Genomic DNA, 19,244 nt, shown 5'->3' with positions numbered 1-19,244 from the left:
CCTGTCGCCATCTTGGACTCTGGCTGAGTAATAAATTGCCCCGCGCAAGAGCGCGGGATTTCTTGAGACGCGCGTTGCTGAGAGTACCCGTTGCTCCGAGTCCTTGTCGCGGCCCTGCGGTCGGCCGTTTCCGCGTGGCCCGGAGCGAGGGTAGGCCACGCGTAGCTTTTTTGCCCGGCTCCAAGATGGACGGCAGCGGGGACGGGGGAGGCCGCTCTGGGGGAGCACGTGGCGCGCCGCTGGCCTTTCCCGGGGCTGCTGGGATGGTGGCGGAGTCCGGAGGCCTCCCGCCGCCGTCGGGCAGGGAGGCTGGCGGAGGCGGGGCCGCGGCCGCCCCTGAGAGGCGCCCCGGAGGCGGCGGCGGCGGCCCAGCCTCTTCTTTCCCCGCACAGCCAGAAGGCCCCCGCTCGAGGCCCGCGTCGCCATGGCCGCGGTTCCCGAGTTGCTGCAGCAGCAGGAGGAGGACCGCAGCAAGGTGAGGCCCTCCTCGCCCTCATGCTCCAGGACGGGAGGCCCCGCCGACCTCCCGGAGCCCCACATTCCTTCCCCTATTCCTTGGGGGCCGCTCCTGCAGCTCTGTTTCCCCGCGAAATCCACCTCCGCCACGCGGAGGCACCCGCCGGACCCCGCGCGCCATTTGCTCCCTCCTCTTGGAGGGCCGCGGACCCGAGGCGAGAGCGAGCATCGCGGGACCGGTCCTGGTAGCACGCGTCCGGGTGTCCGGTACCGAGGGCGCGCGGCGAGTCTCTGGAGCTTCTCTCTGGAGACTCGAAAAGTACTCTCACGTAAAAAGTTGTGAAAACTTCTCTGGCTTTGTAAAGATTTGACGGTGAACGTGAAATCCACTTGACATGCAGTAAATGGCATATTTTGGTTTTGTTGCCTTCGAACTGCACCCCGCCCCCCTTTGGGAAAGCTTTTTGGCCCATATACTGGGGAAATTCCATCAAGTCAAATCTGAAGCATGTTCTTTAGAACTTTATAAACGCCAAGTGCGTCACTGCGGGAATTTTGTCATTTTTTAGTAGGTACTCAAATACTTGTTAAACTTAGTTTTTCCTTCCAAAAACTTTCGTGTTTATGTAAGCTAGCCCTATGCCCCTTATATCTTGAGGTCTAAAAGAAAACTAATGCAGTAAGTTCAGGTTATCTTTCATTGGTCGTTTACACTTGTTAGTTTCGCAATTCATAGAGGTGGGTACGAGCCACAAGGTTATGTGCAGAATCATCACCCTGAAAGTTTTTCTGACAGAAAATAAAAAAAAAATTAAGAATACAAAGCTCTCTCAAATGTAAGTAACCTGGAGGGCATCTTAGAGAGTTCCATCTACTTAGAAGTCAAAGGCAGCCTTTGATCCACACACAGCACGTGTGGAGAGACTTTTCTTCATCTAGGAAGTACAGAAGTTAACACACAGCTAGCTGGATTTTTCCAACAAGGGTATCATTGCTACGTTAGTTATTGAAATGCAACTTTGTGTGTGAGGTAGGGTTCTTGATTGGGGTATTTTTTATTTTTTTTGAGAGTTGAAGTGTTTTTTTTTTAACTAAACAAAGTGGGAGCTTGATCATGATTTTTTTTAGAATACTATAGACATAGTTTTCTCTGAAGAAGTTTAGATGCTGAATAGGAATTTTGACAGCAATTTGACGACCCCCCCCCCCCCAATCTGGTACCTCATCTCTTGATCCAGAATCTGTTTTATACAGCTATCTAAAAGGACTTAACTCCTTCAACTGACCTTCTTATGTTACTGCACTATATTGTAGCGGGCTTTTAAAGTAATTTTCCCACCACTCTGAGCTCCAGTAGAATTGGAGGATTATAAAGGCTATTTCCTGCCAGTTTTAGTGGATACAGGAAAGGATTATACAGCATTATTAAGTTACAGAAATCAGGAAATAAAAAAACTTAAAATACTACTCTTACTCATGGTTTTGTTTTACCCCCCCCCTTTTTTTTAAGCTTTTATATATTTGAGAAAGCCACAGGCAGGGGGGAGGGGCAGAGGGAGAATGTGAACAGGCTCTCCGCTGAGCAGGGAGCCGGATGTGGGACTCACTGGGACCCTGGGATCATGACCTGAGCCGAAGGCAGACGCTTAACCGGCTGAGCCACCCAGGCACCCTCATTTTGCTTTCTTATGTCTGTGATGCTAGCCCTGTGCTGTGGATTGAGTCTAGGTGGTTTTCACTGTTAAGCAAAAGGGAGTTTGGGACAAATGTGAAATAACAGGAAGTCAAATCTTGGGCAAACTATTTTCTTGCCATAATACAGCTTTTAGTCAAGTGAAGTATTTTACATTTTTACAGAAAATGTTTTAAGTGTAAACTTCCCATATACTTACGGATTTACATGAGGATAGGGGTTCATGGGGTTTAGATCCACTAGTAAAGTAGGGAATGTAATTGACTCTTGAGGATTTTGAATGCTCATGCAGCAAGTACTTTTTTCAGCTTGGTCAGCAAAACTAAAAGGAGTATTGGTTTGTATCTGGTAGCCTGATATTTCCGTTTAGTTACATCCGTTAGTTGAGGGTGTTAGGATTTGTCTCCTTTCCCAGAAAGCAGTTGAGGAAAAGAGATACATGATTAATTTTGTTTTTTTAACTCCACTTTAGTGATAGGAAAGATTGTATTTTGATCTTTAGAAAAGTAAGGTTTTACCAAGTCTAGCTCCTGAAAGGGTTAAAATATTAACCCATTTTAGGCCTTATCGTCATGATAAACTAGTACTGAGATTACCCATTCCTCCAGAGTTCTCTGGTGTCTTGGAGTTTTTCATGGGTAGGCGAAAATAATTGGAGATTATGCAGGACCTTGTTTTTGCAAATTAGTTACCCTGGCCTTCAGTCATTTTGTGCTTTTCTAGGCTTTCTGGGCCTTCCCTTTGCCAAAAAGTCATTAAAATAGGTGGGCAGCATGTTTTTGAGTTTCTACTTAGAGTGTCATTGTGTATCTTTCTAAGTTGATGAGTCTCATTCCTGTTAGTCTAGCAAACCTATGGTAAATTGAATTGTGGGTCCTGATTGCCTCTTGGACTTTTTTTTAATGATAAATTGCTACTAGAGTGTAGTTAAGTTTAACACATAAGAAAAGCTGTGAGGTGATACTCCTCCCCGTCTACCGCCATTACAGCTTGGCCCTTAACTAGTTGGTTATGTGGAATTTGGTTGAATGGGGTCTCCTCAGCCAGTCATTAATGTTTATGGTGCTGCTCTGGTTTGCAACTAGTTTTTATTTTACTTATTTAAGGATTTTATTTATTTTGGAGACAGCACGAGTGGGAGGGGCAGAGGGGGAGGTAGAGATAGAACCTTAAGCAGGCTCCACGCAACGTGGAACCTGATAGAGCCTGACTGGGGGGTGCAATCGCAGGACCCTGAGATCATGACCTGAGCTGAAACCAAGAGTCAGATGCTTAACAGACTGCTACCCAGGCGCCCTGTGTGTTTTGGTTGTTTTTTAAAGATTTTATTTATTTGTGGAAGTTGTAGGGACACTATTCTCTTTCAGCTTGAATGAAGAGTGACCTACAGTTTGTTATAGGAATAATCTTGAACTTTTAACAATACTACAGCAAGTCCAAATTTACTAATTTTTGTGGACTGAAGTTTATACTAAATGGTTGACTTCATTTTTCTCCTAATTTTCTACATGCCAGAAGTGTGACTTAATCAGAGCTGCCCAAACCTTAGTTCTGGATCAGTAACTTGTACACTGTGTCTGAGGATCCTTATTTGTGAATACTACTTTGGCAGGTCATAATCTGCTCACATTTTGTTTTTGGCTGTGAGGAAAAAATGGCCAGGGGAGAATTTTCTACACTTTGAGATTCTCATTTGGTGAGACCTAACCATCTAATATAGAGCTTTAGTTTAAAGCAGGATTTCTCAATCTAAATACTGTGGACATTTTTTGCTTGATAATTTTTTGTTGTGGTGAACTGTCCTGTGCATTGTAGGGTGTTCATCAGTATTCCTGGCCTCTATTAGGTGATGGCTCCCTTCCCTCCAGTAGTGAGAGTAAAATTATGCATTGTCAAAGGTCCCTTGAGAATCACTTCGTAACTTTTCTCCCTAAAATGTGTGGTATGTGTGGGTCAGGTTGTGTTATAGAAGTTAATATATAGTAAGCCCATTTCAAATTTTGTCAGATCTAGGATTGATAAATCCTAAGGAAATAATATGCTGTATAAAAACATAAGCATTGTTGACCATCTTTGGAATTAGCTTTCTTACCAGTATTGAGGAACCATATCAAAAGATGGTAAAAGGTGGTTTTCTTCAGCAGGTTCTGGGCAATTGAAGGTTACAGGGGCAGCTGTGTTTACCATGGTGGAGTTCAGTGCCACTTCGGAAACCTGAGGCTGCTGAGGGAGGCTCTGACACAGCACTCGCGGAGCATTGTGGGCCGAGATGCAAGCTCACGGAGAAGCGTGCTGTGGGTAGAACTGGTGTAAAATCCTGCTTTTTGAACATCTTGCTTTGTCAGGGCCTGAGTGCTTGAGGAAATTAGGCAAGAGTAGTTCTTTAGGTTAGTACTCCGAATGCTTCAAATAACCAGTGGTGAAAAGCTCATGCAGTGAAGTTAGGCAGTATTTAAGGAAACGACCTAACTTCTAATGAACCCAGTTCTTTTGAGGAAAGTATTTCAGAGCTTTGTAAAATTCTGCCTTTACTTTTTGAAACGGCAGGAAGACAGCTGCAGGACATCTTGTCTCACATGAATGTGGCAAACTTCTCACAAGTATAAATTGAAGTTTTTCTGCATGATCTAGCTTTCCAAAAAGCTATTTCTTTACCTCTTAACACCTATTTATAATTGGCCAATGAGTTAACTCTTAAAAAGAGATCTTCCCCCAAAAGAGGAATGTGGAAATCATCAGCTGTTTCACACCCCAAATGCAAACCATAAATACCACAGGGGGGAGTGTGTAAGTTGTAGTTGGAGGAGCAGAGAAATGACTGAACTTCCTTCACTTTAGAAATTGGGTCCTTGGCTTGATTCCCTCCTGCTTTTCCTTTCACAAATTTGGTGTAATTTTTTAAAGTACTACTATGGTCTGGAGAGAAAGGGTAATTTTCTCAAGATAATTGCTTATGTTAACCTGCGGTGTGCATTTTCTGCCCGAAGAGTTTATGGTTTACTTGTTTTGGTGGGGCAGACTCGTAAGTTTTCATTCTAGTCCGTATAAATTGTGAAGAGTACAAATGCAGATGTCACCAACTTCCAAGGCTTTGGCTTGGCCTTTCACGGAGAGCACTACAAAGCTTGAACGTTGTGCTGATGGATACGGAGAGCTGGTAAATGATAAAATTTTAAAAAGCTGGTACTGCAATCTTTGCATCTGAATGATCTGGGAAATGTGCCTTACCTCTGACTCAAAGCAGAAGAAACACCACCACGAAGCAGGCTGCCTTCTCTTTGGATGCTACCATTTGTGTTTCAAATTTAGATGACACAAGCTTAACTTCAGACAGTTCTCTGTACATGTTGCTGAACCACTTCATTGGTGGTAAAGGTCAATTTTATTCTCAAACCTATGTGTATTTCATCTTGGGTTGATCATAAAATAAGTTCATGAGGATCAGGCGGTGAATGTTTCTAGTATATGTGCTGCCTAAGCCAGCATGGTGGTTAATGTTTCTAAACACCCTCATCAACACAACTAGTGTGTAAAATATCAGGTTTGTTTCAGAGGGCCCTGGACTTGATAGACCAGGAAACTGCTGGGAGCAGCCTTGGTGGGGAGGCAAAGGACTTGAGCTCTGAATGGATTTGTTGGAGCTACTTCCTGTGTAGTGTTGGTTTATTGCTTCCTAGTAAAAGTTCTGTGCTACAAGATCATTACAGATCCTATAGTTCAACCTATTTGTTTTGTGAGCTCATTTGAAAATACTTCAGGTATCTGGCATATAGATGGATTTCTTGAAATTAATGTATTTAAGCCAGTAATTCAACTTAATCTTTCTGGTTCCTTGTTGGAATTTGACTAGTTCATAGGCTTGCAGCTTTGTGAAGTGATGATTCAGTTTATCCATTCGCTGAGTGCGTTGCGCTGACCTTCTTCCAAGCCTCGGTTCCTGTTCTAGGAACTTGGGGCTACGTAGCCTCCAAATGCCCTGCAGTCTGCGGTGTTCTACCGTGGGCAGCTCGTGTGTTGGTAGACTACCGGTTAGAATGGTTGGTGTCAGCAGGGATGGGTCCCTCTGGGTCCCATCTCACCAAGATGAGTGGTGGAAATCTGATCACTTGCTGCATCCCTTTATCTGGTTTTAAAAGCATATGACTTCCATAGCTATTACCTGTGTTTGTAGACTGAAATTTTCCAGAAGTCTTTGGTTCTGTTATCTTTGAGGACTAAGATGATATTGGCAGGCCTGAATTATAGGAAGGGGAGATCCAGTTGGTGTGGGAGGAGGGAGGCAGGAGATGAGGACAAATATCTGTAAAAGCAGAGCTCATACATTGCTTATAGTTGATTGAATTGTTTCTCATGCACCAATGCTATGATGAAAAGCTGGAATTAAATGCAGATAATAAATAGCTTGTGGTTACCTTTCAGGATGGAGGAAAACATAACAAACACTTGGGGTAGCAATACTTGAACCATAAAGAGGGGTTTGGAGGAGGGTATGGTATTAGAATTTCTAATAGAGCACGTCTTAGGAATTGAAACGGCGAAGTGTGTTTCATAAGTAGGGTCATGTGAGTCTTATTTTCAGAACTAATACAAATTTAGAGTAAGTCTGCAGCTGAGCTTTTTTTTTAAAATTTCCTCAATAATGAGTATTGGGCTGAGCAAGGTGTACATACTTTTTTAGCTGAAATCCCGTTTCTTGGTTCTTGTGATCAAAATGAAAATCTGTTTTACAAGGCAGGCTTCTTGCCTGTTTTGGCTCATGTTGTTAACAGACCATTCATGGATGACATGTCATATTGCCCATCTCCCTGAAAGGGGTCTTAGTTCCTAAGCAGTAGGAAGGATAACAAGGCAAAATCCTTAGGAGATAGAAACAGTTTAAAGGGAAGACTCATTGGTGTCACATGTGCTAGCATATCCAACTTCTTCCTGTGTGCAAAACTGGTTTTATTTTTTATTTTCAAATTTTTATTTAAATTGTAGTTAGTTAACATACAGTGTAACATTGGTTTCAGGAGCAGAATCTAGTGATCCATCACTTAGTATAACACCCAGTGCTCATCAAAAGTGCCCTCCTTAATACCCATCAATTTATTTAGCCCATCCCCTGCCCTAAAAGTTCGATGTAAATGGCTATTCAGCTAGCCCCCATTCTGGCAGAACAGTTACTGTGAGATAATTTCTTCCCATTGTGTTGTGTCTTGTCATTTTGGTTGTGTGGTGCTAGTGTAAACTGGAGTCTGTAGTCACCATAACATATACCTTATGTAAGTATTTTCTCTGTTCCTCTTGTTGATTCTGAATTTCAGAATCTAGCCTTCTGTGTTGTCCAGTCACAGAGGTAGGTACCCTTTGCCATCTGTAAGCCATTAAGCCATTTGAAGAGAGAGCTTTGCAGTGGTATTTTCTTGTACCAGGGTGAGTCATAAGTAAGATTTGGACCAAAAGTGGTCCTTAGCGGCTCAGAGCTCTGCAAGCAGTATCAGATGTCTCAGCTGTAAAGGTGATAAACAGGTGAGGAAATGCACAGGGATTCTGTATCAAGTTTTTTGCTTTTCAGGTTCTCTTACCAAGCATTCAGATTTTTTAAAAAAGATTTTATTTATTTATTTGAGGGAGAGTATGAGCAGGGGGAAGGGGCAGAGAGAGAGGGCAAAGCAGGTTCCCAGGACTCGAGGACCGTGACCCGAGCAGAAGGCAGACGCCTAACTACTGAGCCACTCAGGCGCCCCAGAAGAAAGTTTTAAAACTTTGTTGTTTGAGAGTAGATAACGTTTTGAATTCGATTCTCAGGAGGTACCTAAGGGAACTGGGAAACAGAAAAATTAATATGCCTAAGGTCAGATAGTTCTGAAGTCGGCTTCCTTGCTGATTTAAACAGCCATTCTAGGCATTTTGGCCTCTGTGGCCCAAGTCAGACTGACAGTGTTGGCCTGCAGTGCTAAGCAGTACTCTGAATACTTATTTAGGATAGGGGATGGAGGTGTGTGAATGGGAGAAATACATGGAGGGGTGTTATCCTTATACCCTCCATCCTGGTGATGTATTTAGCAAGTACTGTGGCATGGGGCTATCTGGTGTTGTTTTTGTTGACTAAGCAGAAGAAATGCTGACCTTTTAATCATACTTGTGCTTCCGGAGTCAGGATACAGTGCTGACTTAGAAGCTTTGAAGATTTCACAATTTTTTACTCCTTGATGATGTATCTGCTTCATTATCTGGAGGGTTATATGCTTCTTCAGTACAAGAAAGTTCATTTAACTTGTGAATGAGGACTCTTGAGTTGGTGATGGCCTGAATGCTTAGAATTTTGCTAGTATCTTTTTTCCAGACAATTCTTTAAGGTTCAAATGCAGACTTACTGTGTTATCTGGGGTTTTTTGGTGGTTAAGACTATCATGTCAGGTGGTTGGATTTTTGTTTGAATCCCTTTCTAGGGTGATGTGTCCTGGCAAAAAATGATAACGTGCTGAAGAAGCTTGGATGCTTGGTATCTTACGGAAAGTCTTTTGAAACCTCCATTGGTTTTTGCTATTTCTTTGTGTCCTTGTTGCAAAAAACAAAAACCAAAACCTGGTATTTCTATGCTGACAAAAAAGGAAGGTGGTAATATAGTAAGTAGTCTGGGGTTTTACCTCTCTATGGGTGAAAGTATGGGAAGAGAGGAAACCAGAATAATTTGTTGAGTGGAACAAAAAGCAGTTGGGAAAGTCCATGGTAGCTTTGACTGAGGTGCTTAAATGAACCCATTTACTAGATTATGTTCCCCTTGGGTCTTTCAATCTTAATTCAGAATGTAGTCCATGTGGAGTTTGTAGACTCATGGAGTTTACTTCACTTGTAGTGGGCCAAAATGGAATTGTCAGTGTTCAGAAATTGAGAGCTGGCTAGAAACCAGGATTTGTGACTTGGGAGCTGGAATCTTAGGAAAGAGCAGTTGTTTAAATGCACCTTAGACCTGTCCCATGGGCTACCCTGTCTTTCCAGCAGTATCTCTTGTCTCTTTTATACCTGGCCTATTTATTTCCTGGACTACCAGATATAAACATAAGATAGTTGGGATGGCCAGTATTCTCTGCAATCAAATTTCGTGTGTATTTTGAGGTCTTTTCCAACACTGTATTTGCCCAGTGGTAAATGAACAGAAGGAAGGAAGCTTTTATCAGAAATGTCAGAGCTAGAGTCACAGTTGTGATAAAATGAAGTATCCCTGACCTTGAAGCTTTATCTCTGTTTGCAGAGATCTCATAAATGGACATGTGAAAATTGAACCAAACAAGCAAATATTTCGTAGGAGTCATCAAGAATCCATTTGGAAGAAGTATTGGGTTGAGATGTCAGGGACTGTTAAGTATACTGTATTAATACCTGAAGCCTTTCTTTGTATAATAACTTTATTATTTGAAGCTTCTTTTTTAGAGGAGAGCCATTGTTCTAGGGCTGACTGGTTTTTGCAGTTTAAAATTTTTAGTTGCAGTGCTCACTGGGAAAGGAGAGTACTGATTGCTTCTAAGATAGAAAGGGGAGAGAAAGAATCCATTTTTTGTATGTGAATATATTTAATCTTTATAGAACTGATTGAACCAGACTTTCTAGTTTCAGAAGTTAAACCTTGGTGTTGAACTTCAAATTTTGAAGCAAAGAATCCAAAAGGAAATTCAGAGGGAATTTGCTCTGTCATCCTCTTAATGCCAGTTTTCACTTGGCATTCGCTGGGTTCAGTAATCAGTGTTGTGACGCTTCAGCACTAGATTACTAGTTGGGTGAGAGGGGGATGAGCTGCTTATTCCACATACACTGTCATGCTGTGTTTGTGTCAGATCTTCAGATTGACCATCATTGTCTGCTTTCAGAATTAGGAAATTTATCATGTTTTAAATTTAATAGGAAAGCCATTTTAACCACATGCCCCCAACAATCTAGTTCTTCCAAAATTCTTCTTAAGCTGGGAAAAGGAAATTGAATATTCTTTTCCTCTGAATTTCCAGATCACAAAATTGGTTACTTTTGCTTCCAGGGCAGTGTTCACACTTTGTCCTTATGTGTCACCACAGTGGGATTCTCCTAATTGAGGCCTTTGTTTTTATAATAAATCACATCTTGTGTGTAGATTTCTCATCTCTTTGAAACAATCCCTGACTATAAATTGTTCTCTTGAGCTGATTTTTCTTATCCTTCTTTCTTCTCCTTCTACTTAGGAACCCTATACTGCATGCCTGTTCTCTGTGTCTTCTCTTTTTCTTAATTTCTAACTTCTTTCAGTTCTGTGTACCATCTGGTAATGCTTCTTTGTAGTTGGGGTATTTATGTGAGAAGTTCAAGATCTCATTCTGTCTACTTCAAAGCTGCTTTAGTTGAAATATATGGTTAAGTGTATTTTTCTTGTAGACCTAAAATCATGTGGTTGCTTTGTTCAGAAATACAGGAATATTTTGGACCTTCCCATTCATCTAAAGAGCAGGTTTCCCCACAATTTCAAATAAACTTAGGAGATATCTAAACTGACTTTGTTATAAATGATCTTGTATAGAATGCTTTTTTAAAAAATTTTTTTATTGTTATGTTAATCCCCATACATTACATCATTAGTTTTAGATATAGTGTTCCATGATTCATTGTTTGTGCATAACACCCAGTGCTCCATGCAGAACGTGCCCTCCTCAATACCCATCACCAGGCTAACCCATCCTCCCACCCCCCTCCCCTCTAGAACCCTCAGTTTGTTTTTCAGCGTCCATCGTCTCTCATGGTTCTTATCCCCCTCCGATTTCCCCCCCTTCGTTCTTCCCCTCCTGCTACATTCTTCTTTTTTTCTTTCTTAACATATATTGCATTATTTGTTTCAGAGGTACAGTAGAATGCTTTTTAATCCTAGCTTCCATTTTTGGAAGGATACTTTTTAATACTACAGTGAAATTGAGACTAATAGCCAAAAAATGTATTTCAGCTGAGATCTGTATCTGTGGACCTGAATGTTGATCCCTCGCTTCAGATTGACATACCCGATGCACTCAGTGAGAGAGATAAGGTCAAATTTACAGTGCACACCAAGGTAAGTGACAGAATGACTTCAGTAATCAAAGCAGTGCTATGTTGTAGCTTTTTGATTCACAGTGGGCAAGAAGAGATGATCCTGAACCAAAATGGTTGCTGTTTGTTTGCAGTGTAGCACTACTGCTGAGTGAGAACATCCCTCATCTTGCTTGTAGTGAGCATCAGATAAGTGCTCTTGCTTCAGCATTTTCCACTGTGGTGGAGCCTTAGGGCTGTGGGTATTGCTGATGTTCGTGTGGCTTATACTCTGCTTTATGAGGAAGCAAACCAGGCATAGTGATGTGTGGAGCCACTACCTACACAGCTCAAATCTTCCACCTTTGTTTTTATTTGCATGAGTGAGAAGTGCTTGCTTTTTCCCATATTTAGTAAGTTATTGGCCTTAGTCCCTCCTGTTCCTTGTGATTCAAAGCACTTTTTTCCTTATCCAATTTTTTAAAAAGATTTTAATTAATTTATTTATTTTAAAGATTTTATTTATTTATTTGACAGAGACAGAGATAGCGAGAGCAGGAACACAAGCAGCGGGAGTGGGAGAGGGAGAGCAGGCCTTCCTCTGAGGAGGGAGCCTGACGTGGAACTCAATCCCAGGACCCTGGGATCATGACCTGAGCTGAAGGCAGACGCTTAATGACTGAGCCACCCAGGCGCCCTAAAAGATTTTATTTTAGAGAAAGAGAGCATGAGCAGGGAGAGGAGCAGAGAGGGAGAGAGAGAATCTTCAGCATACTCCCCGCTGAGCCTGGAGCCTGATGCAGGGCTCAATCTCCAACCCTGAGAACATGATCTGAGCCAAAAATGGAGTCAGTCTGACCCACCCGGATGCCTTATGTACAAATTTTTAATTTGACAAAGGCAATAATGCCTATCTGAAAAATGTGGAGAGTAAACGTAATGTTTCAGAATCCATCCTTTCAGGAACATTTTCAGTGTCCTTGCTCCTTCCATACTAGTTAAAATGTATTGAATGCTTGTCTTACACCAGGCATTGTAAAGGGTTTATATGGATTTAATTTTCTCTCTATAATAACCTTATGATAGTATCATATTATCCCCTTATACAGGTGAGGAAACTGAGCCACAGGTTTAAGTGAAATAAATGGCTGAAGCGCAATTTGAATTGGGCAGTTTGATTCTATACAAAGCTTTTGGGTTACATGCCATCTCCCGCATACAGACACGCTATCTGTACAGTCCTCCCCCATGTGGTTTTCTTTTAATACCTTGGTGGCTTGATTAGCATACCTCACTCAGGAGACAATGTGACGACTATGTGATTATATCTGCCTGAGTTGACCTGAGAGGTGGAGTTATGTGAAAAGAATTCCTTAAAGAACATGTTGAATCTTCAGCGATGACTTTTATAGTGAGGAGATCATGTGTTGCTGCTTTTGTTCTTGACTGGGTCTCACTGAGATGTTTTGTTACACAGAATTTTCCCATAGCACAGCCCAGGAAACCCAAACCGCTTTATCAGAAAGTGGTGGTTACCAGTTAACTTTTTACTCTGTTCTTCACAGACCACGCTGCCCACGTTTCAGAGCCCAGAGTTTTCTGTTACAAGGCAACATGAAGACTTTGTGTGGCTACATGACACTCTTATTGAAACTGCAGACTATGCTGGGCTTATCGTAAGTGCATTTTGGAAAATCAAATAATCACTGAAGCCAGTTTCTTCTACCTTCTTACTCATTTTGTTTAAAGAGACTTTTACCCATTTTTTATAATGGATTGTGAAAACTCTCTGATTTCATCTACCAACTAGACCATGTACTATTGGTAAGGCTAAACTACATGAGAATCGTGTTATAGCTGTGAGGTGAAGCATACATACACTCTTAAGACCTGCATAATAGACTAAATGGTTTCATGGTTTGAATCTTCTCTACCTTTGGGTTTGGTATTTCTCTGGTACTTCCAGGCATCAAGTAGAATTGATTTCTAGGAAAATCTCAGAATGGTAGTGGTGTACAATAAATTTCTCAAAAAGTGTCCTCCGCTCAAGGAGTAGAGGAAGCAGTTGTCTTTGTGCTAATAAAAGTAGTGTTGAAGCTTGTGTTTGAGAATATTCTGTTCATTCAAAATTGGAATCTTCTAATTATCCTGTGGAATTAAAAATTGCCTTTGATGTCTAGAGACTAATTTTGATGGTGCTTCACAGACTTCATTTTAGCACTGATTGTCATATATACATTTTAAACTGACATTGAAGCAGGCTAAACACTATTATCCCCTACAAATCATCCGTAATGGATAACCTGAACAAATGATTACAGTCTGAGTGCCCAGTTGTGGGGAGGAGACTTCTTTTATATGGCCAAAAGGAATAAGGTTAAGAGAAAAACAGTGGTTGACCTGTTAGCCCCACTGGGCTGGCTGCCTCCTTGTGCATAGGCACTGAGTAGAACATCACTGTCGGGACAAGGATGCTTGCGAGTTAACCTGCCTCTCCTACAGATTCCGCCTGCTCCTACAAAGCCTGACTTTGATGGCCCTCGAGAAAAGATGCAGAAATTGGGAGAGGGTGAAGGGTCTATGACCAAAGAAGAATTTGCTAAGATGAAGCAAGAGCTGGAAGCGTAAGTGGGTTTTCTTGATGGGGCTGTATCTTTTGAGAAGAACCAAAGTGGTGATGTGTACAGAAACCAGGAGAAGCTGGCCGTTTTCTAAAAGTATGGCAGCTAATTAGTTGCCTAGTGCGCTGTCCTGTAGAACTATGTTTTGTGGTTGATTCCCTTGGGTGGGGGGGACGGACACTGGATAGATTGATTGTTTTCCCCCATGTGGACTACTGTTCTAGAATGCTGGTCTGGCATAGTGAAGAAGTAAGCCTTTGTGTCTTTATAGATAAAGAACTCTTCAGGCTGCTGATAATGTACTAAGTCTTATTCCCTGAAGTTTGCTGACTGAAGTATAGCTGAAACTAGACTGCACTAATGCGGTTGCAGAGAAGCACTCTGAATAATAATCACATTGATGGTTTGAAAGAAGTCCTAGGTTCACAGGAAGCATGTTTAATTTGGTTGTAATTATTTCAAACAAAACTGTATCACAGTTGGGGATTTGCATTAAAATTAGTTATGAAATTATCCTTGCACCTCTAACTTGGCTCCCTCCACCACTTCCACCGTCAGTGTGGTGCCCATCTCAGCAGTTGTCCTCTGTGCTCTGCCCCACAGCCATATTCTCTAGGGCCAGTGTTCACACACCTCAGGTACTAAGTCATTCCGCACATGCTGGAGTACCTGTCATGGCCTATTCTGGGAATAAGATACTGAGCACAACAGACTGAAGTCCTACCATTGAGAAGTTTAGAGTGATCTGTAATACCTAGGTTGAGATAAAGTCCCTTTATAATGTGTGATAATTCCAAGCCTTATTAGACTTCAGTGCTATGTATGTGGGTGCAGGACTAAGGCATTTTCTTCATTGTTTGACAGAAACCAGTGTTCTGTGGCTGCTAAATACTAGCAGTAATTGCATGTAGGTTTGGACTTTGTAGACTTGCTCTCTTAACTCCGGTTATAATATTACTTTCCCCTTTCTTTGGTTTATTCCACAGGTTCCCAAATGGCAAATGCCTTATTATTAATTAGATAAAAGGTTATACCAAAATGTTTTGGTCCAGTTCAGGTGTTTTCCCTTAGTGGCATGAGCAGAACAGTGGTGATAACCAGGACCAATACTGGTCGTTTAGTCGAGCGGTGCCAGATGAATGCCTTGTGTGCTTCTCTTCCAGTGAGTATCTTGCGGTCTTTAAGAAGACTGTATCCTCCCATGAAGTCTTTCTACAGCGGCTCTCTTCTCACCCTGTTCTCAGTAAAGATCGCAACTTCCATGTGTTCCTGGAATATGATCAGGATGTAAGGCATTTTTGTTCCATTTCCATGATCCAGTGAAAATGCACATGACAGTATTTCTTCCTATTCCCCCCCCCCCCTTAGGGAAGGGGTGGGGGGAGGGGCAGGGGGAGAGCGAGAGAATCCGGAACAGGCTCCATGCCTAGCACAGAGCCCGATGCGGGGCTCGATCCCACAACCCTGAGATCATGACCTGAGCTGAAATCAAGAGTTAGATATGGATGCTTAACTGTCTGAGCCACCCAGGAGCCCCCATGTGACTGTATTTTTTTTAAAAAATACGCTTGAGGAGCACCATGCTGGCTCAGTCGGAAAAGCATGCAGCTCTTGATCTTGGGGTCATGAATTTGAGCCCCATGTTTGGGTGTAGAGATTGCTTTAAAAAAATAAATATACTTGATGGCCTGATATATTTTCTGAAAAATTGACTTTTAAAGTACTGAATTTTTTAATGGGACAATGGAATCTTTTTTTTAGATACTGTTTCCACCTCCCCCGTAGATCCATTTCAAGACATTTTTATAAAATGCATAAAGATTACTTTTCTCCCCTTTTAATAAAGGACCAGTTTTTGCCTTCAGTTAATTTTGGGATTGTTTGTTTTGAAAGGTTTTATTTGAGAGAGAGAGAACAAGCGGGTGTGGGGGCAGAGGGAGAGGGAGAAACAGACTCTGCACTGAGCGGGGAGCCTGATGTGCAGGGATCATGCCCTGAGCTAAAGTCAGACACCCAACTGACTGAGCCACTCAGGCACCCCAGTTTTGGGATTAAGAGGAATTTCAATTTACATTTGTTTCTGGTTACCTGTTTGTTGGAAGGAGTTGTATGTTTTGCCTTATTTTTAAGATTTTATCTGTTTGAGAGAGAGAGTGCGTGCGCACACAAGCTTAGGGAAGAGGGATGGGGAGAAGCAGCCTCCTCGCTGACCTAGGAGCCCAATGTGGGGCTCCATCCCAGGACCTGGAGATAGTGACCTGAGCTGAAGGCAGACGCTTAACCATCTCTGCCACCCAGGTGCCCTGTTGGCCTTTTTTTTTTTCTTTTAATTTTTTTTTTAATTACTTAATATGTGTGAGGCAAGTCCTGACTTAAGAAGTTCCTCAGTATCGTCTAACCAGTGAAGTTCAGTGAACAACATAGAACAACAGTACAGTAATTCAGCCAAGGATTTAAAGGCCACTAACACATGCCTGGCTGGCTCAGTTGGAAGAGCATGCAACTCTTGATCTTGGGTCTGTGAGTTTAGGCCTCATATTGAGTGTAGAGCCTACTTAAAAATAAAGTATAAAATAAAAGCCACTGAGACTTAGTGCCAGGTATTTTTTCCAAAATATCTTTAGGTCACGCTTTTATTTTATTTAAGATTTTATTTATTTGACAGAGAGACAGCGAGAGAGGGAACATAAGCAGGGGGAGTGGGAGAGGGAGAAGCAGGCTTCCCGAGGAGCAGGCAGATGCTAAACGACTGAGCCACCCAGGCGCCCTTAGGTCACGCTTTTAGAACTGTGACCTGTGTTTAGGTTTTGCTGTTTATTCCTATTTAGACTTGGTGGCTAAGATGGAATTAAAAGGTTATCTTATGTGTGTTCCTATGCTAGTACACAGTATCACTTGGAAGATACTTAAGAGCTTAAAGTACTTAGAGAAATACGTATACCATAAACTATTTTTTCATAATTTTCTTTCTTTTTTTCTAGCTAAGTGTTAGGCGGAAAAATACCAAAGAGATGTTTGGTGGCTTTTTCAAAAGTGTGGTGAAAAGTGCTGATGAGGTCCTTTTTTCTGGAGTTAAGGTAAGGGCTTTTAGCTGTTTGTAGAAAACTTTTCATGTTACATTTTATTTTTGCTGCTGCTTTTATTTCTTCACAAGAGATATTTGTAAAACAAATGGTATTAACCTCACAGAAATGTAAATAATTTTTTAAATTTTGGTTATTTTTATCTACTCATTGATTTTTCACTTATATTCCTAAAATATCCTGTTCTCTTAAGTGAGGGGATAAGAACAGTCTCACACTTTGTTCTTCTTTTTCTCCTTTTCTGTACAGAGAGTGGTTACTCAGTTTATTTTTTAAAAAGAAAATAAGCTACAGGATTAGTATTTCATGCAATTCTCCAGGACTACTATCCATTTTGGTAGTCCCAGTCACACCAGATTTTTAATTTTATTTGCATGTCCAGATTTCGAGGATCTGATGTGAAGAAAAGAATGTAAAATATTAAAAGTAGTTTCACCTGTGTTTTGTTTTTGTTTTTTTTTTTTTATAATGTGGCTACTAGAAAAATTTTAAATAGCACATGTGGTTCACATATTTCTGTTGGACACAGCTGTTTTAAAAGACTAACAAACAGGTCTCTCATTATCCTCATGGGTGATATTTATCTCACTCCTCAGCCCCTTCCATTTTTTAACTGAGTTACTGTCTTGTGTTTAACTTTGCCACTTGTTGAGGGCTTGAGCAAGGGGCCCAGAGTATAGGTGCTGAGTAGAGGGCATTGTCAGGAATTTGGAAACTCTAGGAATTTCTCTTTGGTGCATTTTAAGGTATATGGGGCTGTCCTGTACTCACATATCACAGGATGTTTGGCATCCCTGACTGGTGCGCACCAAATATACCCCCCCATACAAACAGATGTGGGTATCCACTGCTGAGTTGTAACCTGCCAGCCAGAACCACTTCTCTGCCAGGATTGCTGGATGTTAGAGAGGATACCAGAGTTTTCCTGGGCATTGTTGAATGGCTCTTAAATTGTTTTCTCTGTTGACATTTCCTGCCAGCGCTTGAGTTTTGCTGATCTTGGGCATGAAATGCTGTCTTGTCAGTTTGGCTTTCCTTGGTCCATAAAGGTTAAAGTTCTTAATGCATGAGGTTATTTTCTTAATGTTTCTTCTAATGCATAATACATTCGTATTTTTAAGAGTTTTGCTTCTTAAATTTTTTTTTTTCCCCTTTTAGGAGGTAGATGACTTCTTTGAGCAAGAGAAGAATTTCCTCATTAACTATTATAATAGGATCAAGGATTCATGTGCAAAAGCTGACAAAATGACCCGATCTCATAAAAGTAAATACCATTCACCCACTAGCCACTTAGCTTTGCTAATGTGCTAGCTCTGTTCATATAAAAAGGGCTGTCCTTGTTTCTGCAGATGTTGCAGATGACTATATCCACACTGCAGCCTGCCTGCATAGCCTGGCTTTAGAAGAGCCCACGGTCATCAAAAAGTAAGTTTTTGTTGGAAAAGCATTTTCCCTACTCCCCTAATTGAAAAGTCCTGAGTGGTATAATGCAGAATGACTGTATAGTTTCACTTCTGCTTTTGAGTACGAGCTCATCAAGAGTAGAGGATAGTAGAGTCTATAGCACTCACATCTTTATACACCATGTGAACATAGACACAGTTTAAGATGTTTGTAGGGTACTCGGAGGGCACTTCTATACCAAACATGGTAGCTGTTGTCAAAGAATTTATTTTTGTCAAACTGTCTCCTTTTTTTGATTTAATTCTGGAGTTGTCTCTGAATGAAGTTTGCCTTATATGTTCTCTGGCAAGTGGTATTTCACCTGGTAAAGCCATGGAATTAAGAAATTTGTTTTGGTTAAGGTGGTCTTAAGGGTAATGCAATGACCGCAGTCTGGTTTGAGCTTTTTTATATGAATTCACAGTTCCTCCATCCTGGGTATTTCTGGTGTGAGACTGCACTCTACTTAACAGTTAGGGCTTGGTATAATAGGTGGTGGTGGTATTTCTGATTTGAAGATGGAAGTCAGGCTAATGTCAAAATGAAACAGTAGCTTTTTAAATATTTTATTTATTTTTTTTATTTAAATAGCATATTTATGGTTTTGGGACACCCATGGTAGCAGCTCATTAGAACCTGCCCTTGGTTAACACGGCGTTGACATTGGTTAAAGACTATCTAGGGACACAGTATCGGCATGGCAAGGTGGCTGAGGGGCACTGAGAGAGGGGTTGATAGCCACGAGTGTGGCACCGTAGATGTGCTCAGTTCTGTAACCATCTTCTCTACTAGATTGGGCCAGTTGGTGTTGAAAGTACTAGTTTGCTAAATTAATTCTAAAGCACCAAATGCTCAGATTCCTGCATTTACTCATTCATGTCTTACTGAGAAGGTCCTGTTTCATACATGATTTTAAGACCTTAAGCCAAAATCATGTGTATC

The 19,244-nt window shown here is 41.4% G+C and overlaps 1 protein-coding gene and 1 non-coding gene across 3 annotated transcripts in view; both read left to right on the top strand.

Annotated features, from left to right (window-relative positions):
* The window catches only part of SNX5 (sorting nexin 5), a 94,160-nt gene that overhangs the window by 67,388 nt on the left and 7,528 nt on the right, over nucleotides 1–19,244 (top strand). Inside the window, exons 1-9 of one of the 2 annotated variants that reach the window (XM_032419317.1) lie at nucleotides 18–150; nucleotides 393–475; nucleotides 11,094–11,198; nucleotides 12,721–12,831; nucleotides 13,658–13,779; nucleotides 14,940–15,063; nucleotides 16,758–16,853; nucleotides 18,018–18,123; nucleotides 18,209–18,284. In XM_032419317.1, the coding sequence (XP_032275208.1) occupies nucleotides 425–475; nucleotides 11,094–11,198; nucleotides 12,721–12,831; nucleotides 13,658–13,779; nucleotides 14,940–15,063; nucleotides 16,758–16,853; nucleotides 18,018–18,123; nucleotides 18,209–18,284 (791 nt within the window). In that variant the 5' untranslated portion in view covers nucleotides 18–150; nucleotides 393–424. Of the gene's footprint in view, nucleotides 1–17; nucleotides 151–392; nucleotides 476–11,093; nucleotides 11,199–12,720; nucleotides 12,832–13,657; nucleotides 13,780–14,939; nucleotides 15,064–16,757; nucleotides 16,854–18,017; nucleotides 18,124–18,208; nucleotides 18,285–19,244 lie in introns of those variants that run through there. The other variant, XM_032419316.1, reaches the window with a different exon arrangement.
* On the top strand, nucleotides 6,019–6,255 carry LOC116642126. The gene has a single exon (XR_004301309.1). It is a non-coding gene; the product is annotated as a small nucleolar RNA SNORD17 (small nucleolar RNA).

The sequence above is a fragment of the Phoca vitulina genome, unplaced genomic scaffold, assembly GCF_004348235.1.
Source record: "Phoca vitulina isolate PV1807 unplaced genomic scaffold, GSC_HSeal_1.0 scaffold22, whole genome shotgun sequence".
NCBI classification, from domain to species: domain Eukaryota; kingdom Metazoa; phylum Chordata; class Mammalia; order Carnivora; family Phocidae; genus Phoca; species Phoca vitulina.
This window is presented reverse-complemented; position numbering and strand designations above follow the sequence as displayed.